The following is a 25,139-nucleotide window of genomic DNA, read 5'->3' as shown; positions in this document are numbered from 1 at the left end:
ACTATACTTTATCAAATTCTTACTTTCACAAAATATTAACGCTTTTAGTTTGTGCAAAAACATTAAGTATGGAAAGAGAAAAAAAAAGTTTCTAAAATGAAAAGTTAAAGTGACAATTTTAATAAAGTTTAAAGTAAAGTTGGTTATGCTTATGATCTTACTAAGTGAATCAGGGTCGAACAAAAAAATATCTAATAATTTATGAATTCAATACATCCTGTTTAGTAGAAAGACATATATTCCTTGCTAATTATCAGACAATTACTTATTCACACACCTTGTGGAGAGCTAATAGTTTACATTTCCCATCTCATGGAAAACCCTGGAAAACCCTTTTCGCTCCGCTTAGCCCTACCTCTCCCTAGTAGGAATATTTTAGTGATAGGTTCTATAGAAACTGGACGATCCTATTTGGTCAAATACCTAGCGACAAACTCCTAACAAAGATGACTGTTGTTACAAAAGTTTGATGAGTCTATCTCGTTAATTTCTTCAAATAAATAAAAGGAAAGAAAAATTGAAATTAACTTTTTTACAAGTTAAGATTAGTTTACAAATTTTTTTTTCTGTCTCAAAAGTTCTTATAAATAAATTAATCTAAAACAATATATATATATATATATATATATATATATATATATATATATGAATATTTTGAACCTCCTTGTTAACAATTTTATTTTATTGAATGTTTACGTTTTTTTTAGTTGAATCTTTACAAACTGCTGAGAGTGATGTGACAATTTAATTGTGTAGTCTTGAGAATAACATTACAAATTTTTACGATGAAAAAGAAGAAGAAAAGACATCGTTATTGTGTGTTTTTATGTGATTGATTTAATTTTGTTTTTGTATTTAATTTATAAAATGAAATGATGTTGCTTTTTTCTAAAGATAATTTGGATTTTATAACTTCATTTTTGTTTTATTATCCAACTTCATAGTATTACATTTGAGACACCAAAACCAAATCATCATATATCAACTAAATTGATCATAAAGACATGATTGATATTTATAAAAAGTTTAGATGTCCGATAAAGTATTTCTTTGAAATTTTGACCCAATTAAAGATATTTAAATTTATAAAAAACTTAAAATTTAATTAAATCATTTTATATTTTCCATTTGAAGATAGGAAAATCATAATAAATGCAAAGTAACAATTATGTTCCTCCAATCATATTTTCTTAAAAAATATATGTAAGCATAAACGCAGAATATGATCCTATTATTCATTCTAACAATTAATTATAAACAATATTCCATACTGATAATCATGCTGTAAAAGTAAACGGAAGCGTACCTGAATTGGCCATAACGATAATATTAGAGAACACTAATGATAAAGTGATTTTCCTCCTGTAAAGCACCTTTATTTCCCTTTGGTTTTCTCTCTTGATGGGGATAGGGAGAAAGGAACAGGAAAAGTACGTTATGACTCTCTCTGTGTGTGCTCTCAGAAGGGGACAACGACCATTTATAAACTGAATTACTTAAGTTTTAGTATTTCTAATTTGGCCCCTCATCAAATTAGAAATTACTAAATGGTCTCTCCAAAATATTTATTTTTATGACATATGCCTTTAGGCAAATGTTTAATTTAGTCAGATCACTTTATTATTTGGCTTTATAAATAATGGCCCTAACACATTTAATTATGTATCATATATATGCATGACCCAAAATTACTAACAATCTCCCACTGGTCACAAATATATATGTCTTTACAACCTTATAAATGTGTTAGACTTTATGAGCTCAAAATTGCCATTATATTACTCGAGCATACTCCAAAAGTCCCGTCCATTGATTATATCAGTATGTAGAACCAAACCAGTTTTTCATTGTATGAATCGCAACTAAAACCAACAATGATCACTAATCCTGACACAACCAGATGACATGGATTCATCATGAAATGTGTAGCATGAAAAATTATGTGAAGGTGATCTGTATATACACATCTATTTTCAACTGGTCCAAACTTTAACTTAATGAGATCAATATAAAAACTTAATGTACAAAGTGAAAAATTAAAACCACATATATAAATAACTAAATATGTCTGAAAGTTTAATGTATGCATGCAAGAAATTAAACATAGAACATAAAACATATAAAAATAACTATCTCCCACTAAACCTCAGATTCCTCAAACTGTAAAACACCCATGCGAGCAACATGCTCATGAAAGATCTTGGGTGGAAGTCCTTTAGTTAGAAGATCTGCAATAATGGAGTTTGTCCCTAAATGTTCTATGGAAATCTGTCCACTCTGTACTCTTTCTTTAACAACTAGGAACTTAATGTCGATGTGCTTCGACTTAGTCGAGCTCCTATTGTTGTTGGAATACAATACAGCTGATTTATTGTCACAATATAACTTAAGTGGTCTTTCAATGCTTTCCACAATTTTTAGCCCTGTAACAAAATTTCTCAGCCATATCCCGTGATTAGATGCCTCATAACATGCTACAAATTCTGCTGCCATGGTGGATGAAGCTGTAAGGGTTTGCTTGACACTGCGCCAAGAAACCGCACCACCTGCCAACATAAAAATGTAACCTGAAGTAGATTTTAAGCTATCTTGACATTCTGCAAAATCTGAGTCAGAAAACCCAGTGATCTCCAACTGGTCTGACCTCTTGTATGTGAGCATATAACCTCTTGTTCTCTTTAAATATCTCATGACCCTCTTTGCTGCTATCCAATGGTCCATTCCTGGATTGCTTAAGTATCTGCCTAGAACCCCAACTATGTATGCTATGTCTGGACACGTACATACTTGGGCATACATCAAACTCCCTACAGCTAACGTATAAAGAATCTTCTGCATTTCCTCAATTTCCAAATTTCCCTTTGGGCACTGATTGAGACTGAACTTGTCTCCCTTAGCAACTGAAGTATCCCCGGATTTACATTCATGCATGCTAAACCTTTTAAGAACTTTATCGATATATCTCCTTTGTGATAATCCTAGAATACCCCGAGATCGATCTCGATGTATCTGAATTCCTAATACAAAGGAGGCGTCACCAAGATCTTTCATTTCAAAATTCTTTGACAGAAATTTCTTAGTTTCGTGCAATATGCCTATATCATTAGTGGCAAGCAGAATGTCATCAACATACAAGATCAGGAAAATAAACTTGCTCCCCTTAAACTTGTGATACACACAATCATCAACAAGATTCATCTCGAAGCCAAATGAGAGAATTACTTGATGAAATTTATGGTACCATTGACGGGATGCTTGTTTTAGTCCATAAATAGATTTAGTCAATTTGCAAACCATATTCTTTGGGTCTCCTGACACAAAATTTTCTGGTTGCACCATATAGATCGTCTCGTCAATGCCACCATTGAGAAACGCCGTTTTGACATCCATTTGATGAAGCTCCAAATCATAATGTGCAACAAGAGTCATAATTGTTCTAAAAGAGTCTTTTGATGAAATTGGAGAAAAAGTCTCTTTAAAGTCAATCCCTTCTTTTTGAGTAAATCCCTTAGCTACAAGGCGAGCCTTATACCTCTCCACATTAGCGTTAGAATCCCGTTTGGTCTTAAATAACCATTTACAACCAATGGGTTTCACACCTTCTGGTAATGGGACAAGTTCCCAAACCTTATTGTCTTGCATGAATTTATACTCTTCCCTCATTGCTTCAATCAATTTTTCTGAATTAGGATACTGTATGGCTTGACGGACGGTGATTGGATCATCTTCCATCACACCATTGTTAGGATCTTCATTTTCTTGGAGAAATACAACATAATCATCTGAAATGGCACTTCTCCTTTCTCTCATGGATCTCCGCAAAGGTGCTGGCTCATGAAGCATAGGTTGTTGAGGATCTTGAGTTTGTTCTTCATGAAAAACCAAATCATCTTGAGTATGAGGTCCATCAGCAATGTTTTGTGGAGGTTCCGAACTTACTTCATTAAAAGTAATTGTTTGAATCGGTTCTGGAATTATTACCGATTCTTTATCCAAAACAAATTTCCTAATCTGATTCTTCTCCCCAAACTCAATATCCTCAAAGAATGTAGCAGTCTCTGTCTCAAAAATTGTCTTTAACATGGGATCATAAAATTTATATCCCCTAAATCTCTCAGAATAACCAATAAAGTAACTACTTACTGTTCGGGAGTCCAATTTCTTTTCATTTGGCTTATAAGGTCTTGCCTCAGCTGGACAACCCCACACATGGAAATGCTTTAGACTAGGCTTTCGTCCAATCCAAAGCTCATAAGGTGTTTTAGTAGCTGCTTTAGTTGGTACTCTGTTTAGAATATAAGCTGCCGTCTTTAGTGCCTCTCCCTAGAGTGACTCTGGTAAGGTGGAATGACAAATCATACTCCTTACCATATCCTTAAGAGTCCGGTTTCGTCTCTCAGCTACACCATTCATACTGGGTGATCCTGGCATGGTGTACTGTGGGACAATTCCACACTCCTCTAGGTACCTGGCAAAAGGTCCTAGACGTTGTTCACCTGATCCATCATATCTGCCATAGTACTCACCACCACGATCAGATCTAACAGACTTAATTCTTTTGTTGAGTTGATTTTCAACTTCAACTTTAAAAGATTTGAACACATCCAGAGACTGTGACTTTTCATGTATAAGAAATAAGTATGCATATCTTGAGTAATCTTCTATGAATGATATAAAGTATTGTTGACCATTCCAAGAAGGTGTAGGAAATGACCCACAAATATCCGTATGAATCAACTCTAAGACGTCTGAAGCTCTATATGCACCTAATCTCTTCGCTTTGGTCTGTTTGCCCTTAAAGCATTCAACACAAACATCAAAGTTTGTGAAGTCAATGGACTCTAAGATTCCATTGGACACAAGTCGTTCAACTCTATTTTTAGAGATGTGACCTAAGTGTTTGTGCCATAATGCTCCTGATTGAGTATTGTCAATTTTACGTTTAGTACCATGAGATTCCGTATTGAGGGTTTCATTATAGGTGATCACAGTATCAAGCAAATATAGATTATCATAAGCCAAAAGTGAACCAGTTCCAACAATATTTGAATTAAAAGACAAACTAAATTCATTGTTTCCAAATGAACAAGAATAACCGGATTTGTCCAAATAAGAAACTGAAATTAAATTTTGTCTAAATGACGGCACAACAAAAGTGTCTTTCAAATCCAAATAAAAACCAATACATAATAATAATCTAAAATGTCCAATAGCCTCCACCTCCACCGATTTGCCATCTCCAACATATATCCATCTTTCATAATCAATTGGCTTCCGGTAGTTTAGGGAACCTTTCATAGAAACACTGATGTTAGTAGTTGCACCTGAGTCTAACCACCAAGTGTTACTAGGTACTGACACTAAATTGACCTCAGAACAGACCAAAGTAAGAAACATACATTTCTTTGCACGCTAAGCATGATATTTGGCACATTTCTTCTTTATGTGTCCAGTCTTATTGCAAAAGAAACATTTGCTTTCCTGATATTGTTTCTTTTGTTCTGGACCCTTAGCAGCTTCCTTCTTGGGATCCTCCGATCTCTTTCTTTTGCCCTTAGCCTTTGAAGTGCTTGAAAAATGAGCCTTAGCCTTTGAAGTGCTTGAAAAATGAGCACTTTCTGTCTTGTCTTGCTTTTGTCTTTCTTCTTCTTGCACACAATATGAAATGAGCTCATTAAGAGACCATTTATCCTTTTGACAGTTATAAGATACTTTAAACTGATTAAACTGTGCAGGAAGAGAAATCAACACCAAATGAATGAGTAAGTCTTCTGAGATTTCAAGCTTTAGTGCCTTGAGTTTGAAGACAATATTAGACATGCTCATAATATATTCACTGATATTTCCTTTGCCTTGATATTTCATGGAGATCAAGTTCTGAAGAAGAGTACTTACCTCCGCCTTATCGCTTTTTGCAAAGCGCTTCTCAATCTCAGCAATGAATTCTTTGGCAGTTGTAATGTCTTCAAAAACGGTGCCCCTAAACACCTCTGGGATGCCGCGCCTAATGATCATTATGCTCATGCGGTTTGAGCGATCCCCCTTCTCATGATCCCTCCTCTGTTTAGGAGTACTATCCGTCGTAGGAGTAGGGGTTGCTCAGTCCTTAATGCAAGATCTAGATCCATGCAGCCAAGAATAATTTCAATATTCTCCTTCCAGTCCTTAAAATTTGTTCCATTGAGGATCGTAACAGAATTCACATTGGCAGATACAGAAGCAACTGAAGCGATATATAAAACAAGAAGAATAACTTATTATGCTCACATAATAAAATAAATCATTATAAAAAAAATTCAAATAATGGTTTAACCCATCCCAAAACACCCAATGCACCATTAATATCAAGTCTTTGGACAGTAATGTCAACTGCTAGAGGTATCTGGTTGTAATGATCAAACATTGATAATAAAGCACGTCCAACAACAAACCAATCTTTGGATTAATTTATCATCGACAAAGCAAATCCTTATAATTATCACACGTTTATCATCACATGTGTGTATGCAATTCGGCCAAATATTAATCTTCTTTTGGACCGATCAATACTCGCATAAACGTAAATAAACACCAACATTTAACATTTTTCACGAACTATTTGCTCAAGAGAGGTCAATTTGGTGACTTCTTGATTCTATTAACTCATTTAAAATGTTAAATAAAACCAAAATTTGATTATTTATTTATTCCAAAATCAAATATATTTATTTTATATATTAAACAACCAAAAAAAATATATAAAATGAATAAAATTATTTATATTACAAAAATATAAATCCTTATGTATTTGAACCCAAAATAAAATTCAAAATTAATTTAATTAATTCAATTAGGTTTTTTTTTTTTTTTTATTATTATTATTATTATTATTATACTATCTCCTTCACCTCACACGAATAGAATCAGAAGAGAAACTCTAACCCTAGCCACCACAAAACTGCCATCGTGAACCTGATCGGCGTCGGCCACCACTACGACGCCGGCCACCTCCGCTGCGCCCTGCGCACCTCGCAAGGAAGAAGAAGATGCCGCGAACCAGATCGTCACCACCGTGACTGCAGATGCGGCGGAATAGGAAACAAAAACGCGAAACCCTCGCGACGCGAAACTGGCTTGATGCGAAACCACCATCGCAGGCCATCATCGGTGCCGCTGTTGCAGCCGGAGACGAAGCCATCGCCATTGATGCTGCCGTCGCGAGTCCAGGTCGCGCACCTGAGTCGCCGCTGACGCAACCAGATGCGACGCGATCGCCATCGCGCCTCCGACAACCACAACGAGCCACTGCGTGCCTCGCGCCTCTCGCCGGTCTGAACCACAAACTCAGCGGCGAAGATCTCACGGCAGAGAAACGCGAGAGAGGGAGAAGGTAACGCTGAATTAGGGTTTTAAGAAACTTTAGGATTATCAATTTGGGGTTTTTATCCCAAAATCAAAAATTGGGATTAAGGATTTCGAATTAGGAATTTAGGATTCTGAATTAAAATTAATTAAACTACTGAAAGACAAGCATGAATCAAATTTGGGTGGCTCTGATATCACATGTAAGCATAAACGTAAAATATGATCATATTATTGATTCTAACAATCAATCATAAACAATAAATAATATCCCATACTGATAATCATATGATCATATTATTGATTCTAACAATCAATCATAAACAATAAATAATATCCCATACTGATAATCATGTTGTAAATGTAAACGGAAACGTACCTGAATTGGCCATAAAGATAATATTAGAGAACACTAATGATACAGTGATCTTCCTTTAGAGTACTTTTATTTCCCTTTGGTTCTCTCTCTTGATAGGGAGAAAAAGGATCAGAAAGAGTACGTTATGACTTTGTGTGCTCTCAGAAGGGGACAACGACCATTTATAAACTGAATTACTAAGTTTTAGTATTTCTAATTTGACTCCTCATCAAATTAGAAATTACTAAATGGTTTCTACACAATATTTGTTTTCATGACATATGCCTTTAATCAAATCTTTAATTTAGTCAGATCACTTTATTATTTGGCTTTATAAATAATGGTCCTAATACATTTAATTATATATCATATATATATGCATGACCCAAAATTACTAACAATATACTGACTCGTCTTAACTTCTTTTATCCATCGCATTAACTAGTTAGACAAAGTCAAGAGGATGAAGTGTCATCTTATTTCCGAATTTGGATTCTCTGCTGAATTTTTTTGTATTATTCTTCTATTATGTTTCTATAATACACTGATTACTACTAATTCTGACGTTTTAAAATATATTGAAAAGATATTTAAAATACCAATGCAGTATATTTTGTAATGCTCAGTAAAGAACAACACTCAAAGAATCAGTAAAGAATCTAGACTCCTTATTTTCCTAAATTAATAGTTTTACCATATAAACTCCAATTCATTATACATACTAAAGAGATGGCAAGTGAGAAAATGAGATGGAAAGTGAGAAAATTAAAAAAAAAAAAGAGAAAATGAAATCGTCTAGTTTTAATGAAAATAGTGAAAAAATAAAATCAATATAATTTTATTAGTTTTAATAGTTTCTTTTTGTAAATATTATTTAATATTTTCAATATTATTTTTAATTATTTATCATTATTATTATTATAATAGATAAGAAAAAAAACACCCACTGTCAATTATGAGTGCCTAAAATATGCATTTGTATCTTATATTACAAACAAACTACCACCATCCACTCGAATAATCTCTTCTTTTTCCTCGATCTTCTTCCACAACAATCACATGAATGTAAACAAAGTGTAAAGAAGAATGAGAAAAGATATTTTTCATAACTATTACCATTTGACAATTCATATTTTATTAAGAACGGATCTATAAATAAAAAATAATAATTTTATAATTATACTATCTATAAAGTCAATCAAATAAGTCACTCTAATTTTTTTTTTTTTAAGAAATGCCAAAATAACAATACAGTTATTAGACCAGACTATGATGAACCCATGACCTCTTCACATGCTTAACCCTATGCATGTCCAAACAAGTTGAATGAGCTATGCTATCCCCACACAAAAGCCACCTATTTCACCTCATTTTATTTCTTATCATTTTTCTCAAAAATATATATTACCATATATATATATATATATATATATATATATATATATATATATATATAAATCATATTTTTGTTATCTTAGGGCTGCATTCTCCATACACAATGCAAACACAATATAATAGCATGTTTGTAACAAATAATTTAATTTAAATCAATGTCAATATTCATATCTATTTTTCGTTTATAAGTAAATTTGTATTTGATATTATGCTGGATCCTCCATATATTCAACCCTTCAACTTTTAGATTATGAAAATGAGAAGTTCATTAGCTTAACCATGACTTTGCTCCAAAAGTTCATTTTCCTATTAAGAACGATTTATTCTTTTTCACCCTAAGTCAATTTCACACTTCCACAGTTTTCAAGACTCATTTTCAGGTGAAAATAATATTTGTAGTGTCTAAAGTAAAAATATAATAGACATGTCAAAAATAATAAATAATGCTTATCCACTATTCGATTCGCAACAAAAAAATTCACCATTTATATATTTTGTTATCCATTGAATATTTGTTTAAAAAATAATCAAAGGTTTTTTAAAACCTGTTATACATGTAGATACTTGTGAATATTTAAAAAAAATATTTATAAATTTAAAAAATAAAATTTAAATGAATTTACAAAACAATATATAAAATAAAATATAAATTAAACAAAATATAAGATACATTTTAATTTTAATTAAATTTAACCTAATAAAATATAAATTAAATTTTTAATTAAATTTAACTTAATAGAAATTAAATTTTAATTTTAATTTTTTGCAGGTGACGAGTACTTGTGTGTATGATTAGTATGATACCACACCCGACTCGTTTATAAATGGGTATTAGAATAATCACTACTTGCAAGTATTTATAATTCGCGAGTACCAACTATCTGTCGTAGATTTTATTCGTGAATACCCACAAACACGAGTATTTTTGTCATCCTAATCAAAAGACCTAGAATAGAGATATGGTGGAGATCTCATGTTAAATTATTAATATTAATTAATATATTATACCTTTTAAATTAAATTAATTTTAATTTTATTCCCTAAATAAATTCATTGTTTATTGAAAAATTAAATATTCATTTAGGACCAAAGATAAAGTCTATAGGTTTGGATATGAGTCAAGTGAAGCAATTGGAAGACAATCCTACATTTTCATTTGTGCAGTTCATAGGTCATGAGGGAGGAGATTAAACCATTAAAAAACAAGTTGTTGGCAGTTGAATTGAAACTCAAAGGAATTATCTTTGTGATAAAATGTTCAATTACGAGAGAAATTAAAAATAAAATAAAAAAATATTACATACTCTAAGGGTTAGGAAAATCATGATCGAGCTAGTTGACCAAAAGCTATGTAACTTATGAGTAGTTTATAGAAATGGAATGACCTTACTATTTTATGTTTTATTAAATTAATTGAGTATGCCCTAATCTTTTAATCCCCATTTTTTTATGCTTCCTTAGTCACGTTTGGAGTAGTGGAGCAAGTAAAGTAATATTAGCATGCACAAAAAAGTGTCCCCATTTTTTGTATGCTTCCTCACTGCCCAGGGTTTATCGCCGACATCCTGCTCAGGGTTCTAAGCTCAACTTGTCAACTAAACATGAGGGTTGCACTCGTTGTGGGACTTAACCCAACACCTTAGACACGAGTTGACGACAACCATACACCACCTGTGGCCACGTTCCCGGATGCACCTCTCTCTTTCAAGAGGATTTGCGGCATGTCAAGCCCTGACAAGGTGAAAGGATTCTTTTACTTATGCAATAAAAAAATTGTCAATTTCATTTGTTACAATACAAAAAAAATTATTTAGTGGACTTTTTTTTTTCAATTTGCGAGGGTTTTTACCCTCCGCAAATTCATTTGTGGGGGTTTTTTAAACCTCTACAGCTAAAATGGCCAAAAACTATTTGCGAAGGTTTTGGGAAACTTCTAGTATCCGAATTATATTGTGGAGGTTGTTTTGTGGAGAGTTTTAACCTTTTCTATTTGTGACTATTATTTTGTGGAGGTTTGAAACATACTTTATTTGTAATTACCCACCTACATTTAGGGCATGTTCGCTTCGAGGAATCCTTTCAATGCACTAAATTGTGACGACGGATTATTAAAAATATTTGTGTTCGTATTGAAAGATTAACGCGGATGGAATTGCGAGATAAGGTAAAATATTCATTCCTCCACTGCAAGGAAGATTTAAGAGCATCAATGAAAATTTTACCCGTATACCCTCATTATATTCAAAGCCAACAGTATACTTCTTACCCATATATATATATATATATATATATATATAATATTGATATATTAAATAATATATAATAATTAATAGTAATAATATTAATAATAATTTTAAGTGATAGTAATAATTAAAAAATAATAATAATAATTTAATATAATTTATTTTTATTAAAATTTATTAAATAATAGTTTTTAAAATATAATATTTTTAATTAATTTAAGAATTATTTTATATAATTTTATTATAGAGGATATTTTAGTAACTTTCAAATTTTATTTATTATAATTTTTTATTTAATCTATCACATCATTCAAATCATTCACTAACTTTCACAAAATTCATCTCTAAATCCACTCACTTTACCTTCTAAATCGTCTCAAAAAAACAAACATATTCATCCACTCAAATCTATACAAATCAATCCTCACATTCTCCCCCAAATTCATCTTCTAAAGTGAACAGAGTCTTGTAGTTTATTAATTTAATGAATTTATTTTTATAATAAAAATTAATAAATATATAAATTCAAAAAATACACAAAAATTAACCAAAATAATTTTATTGATGATTTGATAAAGTATTGACAATTACAATGTAAATATAAAAAAAGAAAATACATCATGTTAAAAAAAAAATACATAATGTTATATTTGAATGGCCTCTAATCCTTTAGCTTTAGCATGTCGTGGCTCAAAGACAATATTTATCCTAAGCTCTACTAATTCATAGGATTCTTCAAGATTTTTTTATAGGAAAACGATTGTTTGACAAAGTAAATGTTACAAAGTATTTGACAAACTGACGTGGCATATAATAAATGATTTTTTTGAGTTAAAAAATATGAAACTGCACGTGTGAGAGAGAAAATGAAGAAAAGGGACGTGGTTCAAAAAATGGGATTGTCTCTCATAGAACTGCTCCCGCGCTGGAGTTCATTTTTGGCCCGCTCTTAAAGCTTTTCTTCTCCACGGTGAGAGAACCATTGTTCTGCAAATTTCCATTGATTACAATTTCCGCTACATTTTCCCAAACCCATTATAGTTGCACATTGAATCCCACCTACAAGAAAGCAGTTTGTCCCGACGGTGGTAGACGAAATCACAGTGGAGCGGAACGTTCCCGACGGTGGTTGACGGAAAGCATTGAAGTTGCAGGTTAGGATTTTCGATTATAAATCAATTTGGGGTTTAGGGTTTTGATTGGAATCATGGCTTCTTGGAGTCGAATGTATTTTTGGGGTTTAGGGTTTTCACCGGAAACTGACGTGCTCCTTGTGATATCTGTGACAGCTTCGTGCCATTGCCGGAGGTGAGACAAATATTGAAGTGTGGTGTTTACGGAGCTCACTTATTTGCAGGTTAGTTTTCCATGGCTAACTTTTCCATTCATTACGTAATGGGTCGTCGTGTTCTTTTATAAAAATCTATAAATATTGAAAAATATTTTTATGTATCTCACAAAATAACACCACCCTTTTCACTTGTAAAGTTAGATAATTAATAATCTTGAGATACTTTCATCATCCTCTGTTGTACTCAATTTGGATTACTTTTGAACTAAGTATGCATATGGTTTACAATTTGAGAAATTAATTTAAAGTAACTTCGTTATACAATTGATATTAGTCAAAAGTGTGTGTGGTAGTCGATAGTTTTAGCTTTTAAAAGTGTTGTATTCAAGGTATTGTTGTATTCAAGGATGCAAAGTCAGCTTTGTACTCTTTTTCGGCTTTTTGTCGTAAGGCATTGTCGTATTGCACGACAAATTGTTCAAGTGTGGTACTTGAATTAATGAAGCCATCAAAAAATGCATTCATCCCCTCACTTTGTTGTGTTGAGGACATTCCAGCCCAAAATTCATTCTTCAAGTAACATGGTACCCATCTTTATCTCTCTTCGAACAACGAGGATAACCAATCATTTTTTTCTAATGCATGTGTGTTGATAAATTCAGCCCACCCAGACTCAAATGCTTCAGCATCAATGGAGTTGTACACCAACTGCTTAAATGCTTCTTTTATGGCATTGTAGTTACCATACCCAATCAACTTCTCTAGTATTTTTTTCATGATGTGCCAAAGGCACCATCAATGTCGAGTACTTGGAAACACACATTGTACTGCATTTTGCATTGCCTTACATTGGTCAGTAACTATACCATTTGGTGCCTTATTTGACATGCACTTCAGCCACACATTAAAGAGCCAAATAAAATTACTTGTGTCTTCCTTAGACAGTAATCCACATCCTAATAAAATTGATTGACCGTGGTGGTTAATCCCCACAAACGGTGCAAAGGGCATGTCATATTTGTTTGTTAGGTAAGTTGTATCAAAGGACACAACGTCTCCGAAATCATGACATGCAGATCGACTCCTTGCATCTGCCCAAAAAATGTTACGGATACGATCTTCGGAGTCCAAGTCAATCTCATAAAAGAAATTACTGTTTAGTTCTCTCATGCGGGAAAAGTGATTTAGCAATGCTTGGCCGTCCCCATTTTTTCCAAGAGCACGCCGCTTGACCCCTAAGTAGTTTCTAACGTCACGCTCAACAAACTCCAGGTTCTCATAACCGCCTGCATAAAAAACCAACGATCGAAAACTCTTGTTGATGCGCACTCCCGCCTCGTCATTTATGTCAAAGGTTCTCTTTGCATGCATACTGATGATTCTATTACCTCTAATTAGCCTTGACTTTCCTGGGCTAATATCGTGACTGTGTTCGTCCACCAAAGTTTTAATGCACCATTTTCCTTCTCTTTTAAATGCAGTCATTTGAGCAGGACAATTCTTCCTTTGGGTACGTAGTGTCTTCTTTTCTGGAGGGATTGCGGACACATATTTTCCTTCCCGCGAGCACACTAACTTCAAATACGAAATGTTCCCATCCAGATCCTTTTGTGAAGTTCTTATCCTCACTTCAAAACCTTTTCGAATAGCATAGTTCTTGTAAATTTTTTTTACCTCGTCCTCTGTTTCGAACCACATCCTAACAGTGGGGTGCCTATGTTGGTCTAAGTCACCACCTTTGTTATTACAGCTATTGGGTACCAACGTCGCAGTGGTTGCTTGACTTTGGTCGTCCCCGTACAAGGAAATGTCATTTAGTCCTAATGTATGGGTGGCTTCCACATTTTCCATGGTCATACTTGTTGAAGATGTCATTGCTCACACATAAATTTCTTGTGCATTAAAAATTAATGAAAAATAAAATAAAAATCAGCTTGTTACTAGACATTTATTGGTACCACAAGCATGTACGCCAATACCCACACATTAAAAACTAGAAGAACCATATCTTTATGGGTGTCTTTATGAATCAACTTTAAATCTTTCGCAAAACTCTATGCTTGTTGAACTATAGATTAAAGATTATCTTTTTAGCTATTTTCTGCAACTATTTTAGATGGAGTGCATTATATTAAATGCTTCATTTAATATAGCAATGAATGATGTACTTACCTTGTCTATGAAGCACTTCCGAGGTTGAAGAAAGTTGGGTGAGATAATGAATGAGGTAAGCGCGAACTCACTGTTGCATAATAACTGGGAGATGAAATGTTATGTTGGTTGCATCTGTGCGCATTGAATGATCCAATGAAGCACCATAGAGGTTGAAGAAAGTTGGGTGAGTTAAGGAAGAAAGGTGGCGCGAACTCACTGTTCCATAATAAATGGGAGATGAATTGCTATGTTGGTTGCATCCGTTCGCATTCAATGACCCAACTGGTGGATGGGACATGAATAGTTATTACAATACAACAGTACGTTTCGGTCATATGAAAGCGTGATGAGGAAGTAAGTATTAGGGCAAATTGGGAATTTTGTCCATAGTCAATTAAAGTGATTTAAATAGAGTTCCCCTTCATCAAATTTTAAAGTGCAGATAAGTATATGACTTGAGTCGAGTATCCTTTCACCATCAAATTTTCTTTTCACCAATCTATATTATTAAAAAATAATTACAACTAATTTTGTGTAACCAAAATATGGGAAGCACATGAAGTTCAAAAATAATTTGGTTTGACTAAGGTTGCAACTTTAAATGGCAATGACTAACTACCTATATGGCGAACACTTTAAAGATTTTTGCACAACAAGTTTTCACGGACATGTGGCAACTTCATTTGCATTTTCTTTTCACTAAAGTTTTTTATTAAAAAAACAGTACAACTTTTTTTGTGTAACCAACATATGGGAAACACATAAAGTTCAAAAATAATTTACGAAGACTAAGGCTGCAACTTTAAATGGCAATGACAAAGTACTTAAATGGCAAACACTGTAAAGGGTTTTGCACAAATTGTCCTCAGACAGGTGCCCATTTGAATTGGAACAAAATTTAATCAGGGATACATGTCTAACTTTCTTATCCAAATATTAGTGCATCATTTATATGCCTGGGTATGTCCTTTAAACATTTTGGAAAAAAAAAATTCAAATTTTAGTTGGAGATTACAGTGGACATTGACAACTTAAATGGCAAATGAAGTTATTGTTTTTAGACCAATACATATGTACATATTTGTGACACATCAAACCTCATAAATGACACTAATTTGGTCAACACAAAGTATCTATCTTATACATAGTAAGTACTTGAACATAATATTGTAGCAAAAGCTCTAACTGATGTCCCATAACAAGGTCTTGCAATGTCATAATAACATAAATACATCAACTATTTTGTCCACAAATTTGAAAAAAACAAGTACACACATCTATTTACGAAACTTTCGTCTCTGATATGTGGCAAATGGAGTTCGAATTCTTGCACTCTTCAAACGTAATCGTGGTTGATGCTTCATTCGATCATACATATTGTTTTCTTCACATTCATTTGTGTCTTCATTATCAAACTTTGCTGCTTTTTGAACTTTCTCATCATGGTCCATATCTTTACCAAAAACGGGATAACTGTGTTGACCACTGCAACAACCGTTGACATCCGCAACACCATCGCCAATTATGTCATCAAAATACTCATGACTTTGATGGGAACGCCCTTCAGATCCCTCATTAAATTCACTTGTCCTATCAGCAATATGCCTTTTCAATTCCTTCAATTGAGCTTCTAATTCATCAATGAGCTGTTCTTGTTGATCTACCGCAAGTTCTAACCCAGCGTTGTTTGTCACGTATGCCTTCTCAGCAAAACCATGACCAAAGGCTTCAAAAGCTTCTCTAACAATTACATAACCAAACTCTTCTGGTGAGGCAACTACATCAAAAACAACCTGCATACCATTCCAAAATCAAACCAAAAATCAGTGCATGTAATAAATAAACCATGTAATAATTACAAAAACAAAAATAACTGAATTGAAAATTACCAAATTCTTATTGAAACTTCGACTGATGACAAAATCGCCCACTTTCACATTCATCCAATGCAAAAGACGTGGGAATTTGGTTGACAAACATCGACCCTTTGGGGACCACATAAGCAGATGGTCATAAGCCCATAACTACAAAACATATGAATGAAGAAGATTTGTCGATCAACAACAAATATTACAACATCATTCAAATAAAGTAAATACTAAATCAAAAATTCATACCTGTAGCAAATATACACATCCATCTACATGGAAATGTCTTTTAGTTCCACCACTCTTAAACAAGAAAGAAGCACGACATATGCTCCCAACCAAGTATTCATACACAACAACACCCCAATTCAAATTTCCAAGACCTTCAATATCATCTACCAGCTTAAACAGAATTGGGAAAACCCTACCAATACGATTTGGCAACAAAAATTCACAAATACCCAACAATATATAAACTCTAAAAAAGTCAAGTACAAAAATTTCTTTCCTATTTCGCATTAGGAAGTCATACAACGTGCTTAAGTCGACGTTCTTACTTTGAAACATTTTCCTACAATTACTCTTCACTTCGATTTCGTTTAAATTGAATTTTGGACCAACCACCCTAAGACCAAGACCTACACAAACATCCAATAAAGAAAATCGAACTGATTGGGATCTAATTTGAAAACATACACTCTTTTCATCCCATCTAGAACATAATTTACTAAGAAGGTTTCTAGACAATTTCGTAGGCTCCTTCAACATTGTTAACCATCTGAAACATGTCCCTTCAATAAATAATTTTTGCTCTGCTGTTAACTGGTTGTTAATAGATGCAAGATATTTTGTTTCACAAGAATGCCTCAAATGTATCTACAAAGAAAATTAAACAGCTACACTAATGGGACTTATTAAAATGTCAAATACAAATCAAATGTATGGTAACACTATTCATACCTTATTTTCAATGGAGTCATTACCTTGTTGCATATCCATACTTAGTAGAGTTATCAACAAACACTCACCAACGCCCTAAAACCTAAAAATGACCACATAAAAAACCAATCATAAAAACCAAAAAAGCTCATCACCAAAACGGATAAAACACACAACACCACATGATCAAATAAAGTAATCAAACTAATAAAATAAGGAACAAAGTATTAAACAACAAACTGTAACTGTTTATGTGGCAAACACAGTGCAACTTTTAGAATTCAAATAATATAAAAAATACGAAACATTTTAACCAAATTATTAGCACAATAGAATGTGCTTGGAAATAGAGTTCGAATCTAAATTCTTAAATGGTGTTAACTAGGTTCATGTTATTCACCATTGACACTAGTACCGAAGTGATACAAAATGTGCAAGGGGAGTTTTCAAAAGTTCCAATATTCTTACAGAATCATAACTACAGAATTTAATCTCATTTTTTGTCATAAAACATATGTAGCATATATGATTCGGGTAAAACTTTGATTCATAGGTTCATTCAACAAAATAATATGAAATCAATTACTAACATACAAATTAACATGAGTTCAGAATAAAAAGAAACAACGTTACAATGTAAACATATAATAACAACTGTAACAAAATCAAAATGAAAAGATGAAGAATATGACAAATGGAGAATACATCACTTAAATATGAACCAAAGTATTAAACACCAAACTGTAACTGTTTATGTGGCAAATGCATTGCAACAATTAGTATGCAAATAATATAAAGCTTTCAACTAATAGAATTCATTCAACGAGTGTGTAAGACTAAGCCATCCAATCATACTTTCATCAAACACCACAACACAACAAACCATTTCAAATCAAATAAGGGATTCACAAAGAACAAAACTCAAACTAAAGGAGGCTAGTTTCAAATGACACTCACAAAAGCAAAATTGAAATAACCTACAAATAAGTGAGCTCCGTAAACACCACACTTCAATATTCGTCTCACCTCCGGCAATGGCATGAAGCTGTCACAGATATCACAAGGAGCACGTCAGTTTTCGGTGAAAACCCTAAACCCCAAAAATACATTCGACTCCAAGAAGCCATGATTCCAATCAAAACCCTAAACCCCAAATTGATTTATAATCAAAAATCCTAACCTGCAACTTCAATGCTTTCCGTCAACCACCGTCGGGAACGTTCTGCTCCGCTGTGATTTCGTCTACCACCGTCCGGACGAACTGCTTTCTTGTAGGTGGGATTCGATGTGCAACGATAATGGGTTTGGGAAAATGCAGCGGAAATTGTAATCAATGGAAATTTGCAGAACAATGGTTCTCTCACCGTGGAGAAGAAAAGCTTTAAGAGCGGGCCAAAAATGAACTCCAGTGCGGGAGCAGTTCTGTGAGAGACAATCCCATTTTTTGAACCACGTCCCTTTTCTTCATTTTCTCTCTCACACATGCAGTTTCACATTTTTTAACTCCAAAAAATCATTTATTATATGCCACGTCAGTTTGTCAAATACTTTGTAATATTTACTTTGTCAAACAATCGTTTTCCTTTTTTTATAAGACTCCCAATCCCTTCATCTGATCCCGCAAGCTTCATCTGCACCATTTCAATTATAACTTCAGCACCATGTAAGCACCTTGACGAAAAAGAAAGAAGAAACATGAATAGTTTTCATAGAGTCTCTGCACCTATCCCTTTTATATTATGTTTTCCTTGTTTTCGAAAAACAGGATTGCTTATTGGGAATCTTTGGGTTTCTATTACTTTGGTAAATACCAAAACTCAATTCAATTAAGTCTGTAGTGTCTACCAATTTCACCATATCTCCATTTTTTTTAATTTGAATATGATTATAATAGAACACTTTTTTTTTTCATTTTTGTTATAAGAATTATGCGGAAACTTTTGAATTCATTAAATACATTTTATTATATTAAATCGTCATCTCTATTTTCAAATAAAGTATTTTCAACGTTTGCACCATGAATAACGAATAGTAGTCTAGTGTCCAATACACCAACAATTCTTATCATATGAAATGAATTTAATATCCAATGATGAAATCCTTAAAAAAGAAGGATGAATCGAAATATAGTTGCTACACCAAAATTAAAAACAAATAATCAGTCAGACTGATCTAATGAATAAATAAGAAATACAGAAACAAACATAGCAATTGGACCTGAGAATGCAATTGCATTATAAGGTTGCAATTGAACAATTTTAAACTATCAAAAGAAAAGAATAATGATTTTTCAATTTTATTAAAAAAGCGGCAAAGGCAACCTTTTTTAAAAAAAAATTCCAAATAATTATTTTTCGTTCTTGAGCATGGATAGATTCTTTGATGATTTCTCTTCCAACATCTAGGTGTTGAAATAACATCTTAAAGTCAATTTTTTTTTTCAGCATTTTCAGTTTCTCCAAAATCATTATAAATAAAATATTTATCTTTATTAGTGAAAATGCTCTTGATGAAGAAGATGGACTTTCGATCTCTCCTGAGGCATGAATTAACACTTTATTCTCCTTACTTATTTTTCTTCTTATTGTTGTATATGTAAGAACATTATCAATTTTTTTTTGGATGATTTTATTATTAAAAAATATTTATTTAAAACTAGCGTAATTATGATGAAATTTTAATATATATATATATATATATATATATATATATATATATATATAATTCATCATGTATACATTATTTAAACAAATAAATTGAAAAATAAAACTGAAAAGCGTCAGTGATCAATTTAGTGGCGGAATCAATATTTTAAAACCGGTATTAAATTGGTTATTGTTTATAGTCACTCTTTTTGTTATTAATTTTAGTTACAGTTTAGTTATTAATTTTATTCACAAATTCAGTTATTGATGAGAGTCAAAAATTTACTAATTTTTTTCATCATTATTTCGATCACTAATAATATTATTCACAGATTTGGCTACTAAATCCGGTTACTATGAATTAGTAACGATTAAAATAGTACTGTATGTTGTTTAGTTACTAAATTATCTATTATTATTTTTTATTAATGACTAGTTTTAATGATTGAAGTTTTTATTATGGTTTTTCTTTTATATATGTATATATAGAAAGAAAGTGCAGTAACACATCTTTATATGGACATAGAGAGATCATGACTACCAAAACTTTTTATATTTATAATTTGATGTATGAATTTAAATATTTATTTTAAAAATTAAATATATTTTATATAATTGGTATTTTTGAAAATTTTTAAATATCTACATTTATATATATAAAAAAACATTTATTTTAGTATTTTAACTTTTAAATAATCTTTTTTAGAATTAAAATAATTATTTTATTAATATTTTAAGTTACCATTTGTTAATTTAACTATTTGTTTGTTTTTTCAATTTGATTGATTTTGTACACATAATCATAATAAATAGAAATTAATTACAGTAAAATTATAAAAATTATTTATATTTAATTTTGTAATTATAAAAATGACAATAATAATATTTTTACTTATTTATATAAAAGTTATTTTGTGTTTAGTTATTATCTTTTATTTTTATTTTCGTTCAAAAATATCAAGTTGATCTTTCCATTTTTTTTTAGTTTTAGTTTGGTCTCGATTTTTGAAAACTTGATAGAATTTGGTTTTTCTGATTTAATTTTTTGAAATAGACTAATGTTTTTCTATCAAAATTAAAATTATGAATAAGAATAGTTTTCTTTATTAACATAATTAACATAATCATAATTTCAATTTTGATAAAATTTTTTTAATTCATTTCAAAAAATTTAATAAAAAAAACAAATTGTATTAATATTATATTTATATTTGTTATCTATCGCAACATTTATTATTAAAAATGCTAATGTAACAAAACGTTCTTAAAGGTATACTCTTAATAAATATAACTAAGAAAATGTTATTAAATATATTAAATAATGTAGTAAATATATAAATAAGTGCAACTTCAACTTCACCTTTATACGTGCAACAGTTAACTTCCCAAGTTTTGGCAGCATAGAAACACTACTTGGCAGTTCAAGCAGCATTTTGCATCTATTCATTGCCAGGATTTTGAGCCCAACAAGATTCCCAAATGAAAAAGGCAAGCCATTTATGACACTACAAACCAAATTAAGGTATTTTATGTTTTCCATCTTCCCCAAGATTTCGAAACTCATGAGGCTGTGCAATTCCTAAGAGACATGTTTTGCAGTTATGAAGGTTTAGTTTCTTCAAGTCAAGTACTTTCACAACTACTTATCTTCATTTTTGTCCAAGACTTAAATTTCTGCAAAATGCTAAGATGATTAACTAATATTCAAGACCATGATCAGTGGATTCTTGAAGGTGAAGAATCCCTAAGACAAGTCCAATATCACAAGTTTTTTGACATCAAAATGATCAGTTTTTTGCTTACTTTTTCCTAGTTTCATAAGAAATTTGGCTTAGCTTTTGAAGAATAGAGTTGCTGCTTGAGAACAAATAAACTAAGGGAAGTTTCATGGAACAAACAGAAGGCATGCTAAACATTTTTTTGATCGAAAACGTTTGTCGCTGACTTTAGTTAGTTCGTGGAGTCATTAACCAAACAACCCATGTTCTGCATAGAAAGTACCTCCCAAAAGGGCAATTCAGAAAAGATTGTGTCAGATACGTAATGTACCATGTGACATGGAAAAACACGCTTTTCATTCAGCATTTTCAATCCACCATTGTTACTTCAGAAAATGGAAACAGACTTATAAATAATGTTTGATTTGCTTCTGAAAAATGATCATGGATACTTGTTTTAATCATTACATGGAATAGAAGGTAGGATCGGTAGATCGTGCACATTTTGTTTTTTTTTTCTTTTCCATTTCAAATAGAAAATCCCCTGTTATGGATACAGAAATTGTTTCCTTTCTGTGATGAAGCTATATAAAACTACGAATCAGACGTAAAAATGAATATACTGGGATGGTTGAAGAAAAAAGTTTATATGTATAATAAATAATAGGCTTACTTAAATTTCAAGTAGATGATAACTTTGAGTATCTTCAATTCTATAGTGTCGAACATGATTTGGCAGCAAGTAACCCAGTATGTTCTTGTAGTGAAAAGAGAATCCCCTGAAAGTATGATATCATTTCCATAAACAAGTTTTTTCTATACTGTTTCAAGCCATAGACTTAACTAATTTGCAAAGTCGACCAGGTTTTGAAACAATCATACTGGTTGGTGGAAGCATATAAAGCTCTTTATTTAATTCCCCGTGCAAAACACCAGGTTAAGTACATACTGGATGTACTTAAAGTTGCTGCTTTAGAACAAATTAACTAACGAAACTTTCATGGAACAAATAGAAGCCATGCTAAACATTTCTTTTTATAGAAAATTATACTATAACAACTAAAATTTTTCTTTTACAACTTAAGTTGTCATATTTTAAGTGACCTTCATTTTTCTATTTTCTCATTTCTTATATTTCAAATCCATTTAAAATATGTTAACTTAGATCGTAAGAAAAAAATTATCAAAATTTAATTGTTATAATATAATTATTCATGACAAAAGAAATTAAAACATTATACTAATTTATTTCAAAAGTTTAAAATATATATTTGCAATAAAAAAAGTCACATTTCTTAATATTATAAATTTTGTTTTATATTCACAGAATTCATGTTTTACTATTTTTCAACTCCAAATTCAAAGAGTTGGTGACTTTACTAAGTAAAAACTAACATATTAATTGTCTTAAAAATTTTATTAATGTATATATATTGCCATCAAATGAGTCTAGAAATATATATTATACTTATATTGACCAGATGATTCTAACCATAAATATTAGATGAATATAAAAAAAAAATATTGAACAAAAATAACTTATATTTAAAATATTAATTCCTTTTTTACATTATTTTTTCATTTTAAATTTTATCCTTTTATGATTTCTATTTATTTGATCATTTAATAAATTTAAATTATAAAAATATATTTTATTTTTATTTTTTTTAAATGATACTATTTAAAAAATAAAAATAAAAGTAAAATATATTTATATTGTTGATACAAATTGTTTTACACTTTCATATAAAAAATTTGTCATGTAATAATTTTATATTATAAAAAACATTGTCAACAATTCGTTTTACATTAAATTATAATATAAATATTTTTAATATTAAATATTTTTTATATTTTAAGTATATAAGACGAGTTTAACTATATACATTAAACAAGTTATTCATATATTGATTAAATGACTCTAGCAATATATATATTAGACAAATATTTTTACATACAAATTAGACGAGTCTATTAAAATATATTAAACAAGTTTGTTCATTAACTAACTAAATAAATATTCTAATACACATTAGACGAATTTGTTCATGCATTGGTTAGATGAATATAGTGAAAAACATTAAAGGGGTCTAACAATACATATCAAATGAATATTGTCTATATACTAATTAGATGAGTATAGCAAAAAATATTTGATGATGCATTTCATACATTAATTAGATAAGTCTAAGAATACACATTAGATGAGTATGTCCATATACATATCAGATGAGTCTTGCAACACACATTAGACGAGTTTATTAATACATTTATCCAAATGAGTCTATTAATACACATTAGATGTTTCTATCAATTCTTTGATTACACGAGTCTTTTGCAATATACATTAGACAAATTTATTTATATACTAATTAGAAGAGTCTACCAATACACATTAAACGAGTATATTAATATACTCATTAGAAGAGTCTAACGACATATATTAGAGGAGTTTGTCAATGCACCAATTAGATGAGTATAACAATACACATTACATCACTTTGTTCCATACACTAATTTATACTTTTAGCAAATCAGCTCCACATTATATTTTAAGAGAGTCTACTTTATATACTTTATATGTTTACACATGTTTTATCCTTTATACTTTTACAAAGTTTTATCCTTTATACTTTTACAAAGTTTATTATTTATATATTTTTATAAACATATTTACTTTCTAAACTTATAAATAATTTCTCATGTTGATTTTATTCAAAACTTAATTATAATTTATAATTTTTTTTCTCAACCTCTACATCTTTTTTAAAAAAGACACAAACAAACATCATACCCAAACATCAAACACATGCATAGATACAAATTTAAAACTAATTTATTTATTAAAAAGTAAAAAATAATTTTACATTTTCTAAATTTTTTTAAAAGAAAATATAATTTTTTTCCGTTGTATTAATGTCACAATTTAGCTGATACCAATATTTGAAAACTAAATTTTGTATTTTCTTGTACATTTTCATCTTAAGTGGTAAAAGAAATAGAGGAAAAAAAATGAAATAGAAAAGAGGTCTACAATTCTAGAAAATAATTATTAAAAAATATATAAGCATTGGCATGTTTTTCATGGAGATGATATTTTACATAGTTATATTTGTTTGTGTAATTTTTTTGGATAAGTAAACTAAATAATCGTCCATGAGACATAGACTAAATTGAACGAAAATGA

The 25,139-nt window shown here is 30.9% G+C and overlaps 2 protein-coding genes across 9 annotated transcripts; both read right to left on the bottom strand.

Moving 5' to 3' along the window:
* Window positions 1-5,025: 5,025 nt before the first annotated feature.
* Window positions 5,026-7,819, bottom strand: LOC114169647 (uncharacterized). 8 transcript variants are annotated; one of them, XR_003600978.2, is made up of 3 exons: window positions 6,888-7,790; window positions 5,400-6,223; window positions 5,026-5,291 (listed from the first exon to the last, which is right to left on the bottom strand). XR_003600978.2 is itself a non-coding variant. In XM_085669612.1 (3 exons), the coding sequence occupies exons 2-3, from the start codon at window positions 6,022-6,024 to the stop codon at window positions 5,413-5,415; spliced, it is 444 nt and encodes a 147-aa protein (XP_085525738.1). In that variant the 5' UTR covers window positions 6,025-6,223; window positions 6,888-7,788; the 3' UTR covers window positions 5,026-5,412. The 8 variants fall into 8 exon arrangements, 1 of the variants encoding a protein (XP_085525738.1); XR_014992233.1 differs by having other exon boundaries at window positions 5,026-5,648; window positions 5,896-6,223; window positions 6,888-7,786; XR_014992234.1 differs by having other exon boundaries at window positions 5,026-5,642; window positions 5,896-6,223; window positions 6,888-7,786.
* A 4,424-nt stretch (window positions 7,820-12,243) lies between these two features.
* On the bottom strand, window positions 12,244-14,479 carry LOC114174566 (protein FAR1-RELATED SEQUENCE 5-like). Its single transcript, XM_028059401.1, has 2 exons — window positions 13,555-14,479; window positions 12,244-12,353 (listed from the first exon to the last, which is right to left on the bottom strand). The coding sequence occupies exons 1-2, from the start codon at window positions 14,477-14,479 to the stop codon at window positions 12,244-12,246; spliced, it is 1,035 nt and encodes a 344-aa protein (XP_027915202.1).
* Between the last annotated feature and the right edge of the window lie 10,660 nt (window positions 14,480-25,139).

Source organism: Vigna unguiculata, chromosome 2, assembly GCF_037176805.1.
Source record: "Vigna unguiculata cultivar grain cowpea cultivar isolate G323 ecotype 2 chromosome 2, ASM3717680v1, whole genome shotgun sequence".
Classification (NCBI taxonomy): Eukaryota; Viridiplantae; Streptophyta; class Magnoliopsida; order Fabales; family Fabaceae; genus Vigna; species Vigna unguiculata.
This window is presented reverse-complemented; position numbering and strand designations above follow the sequence as displayed.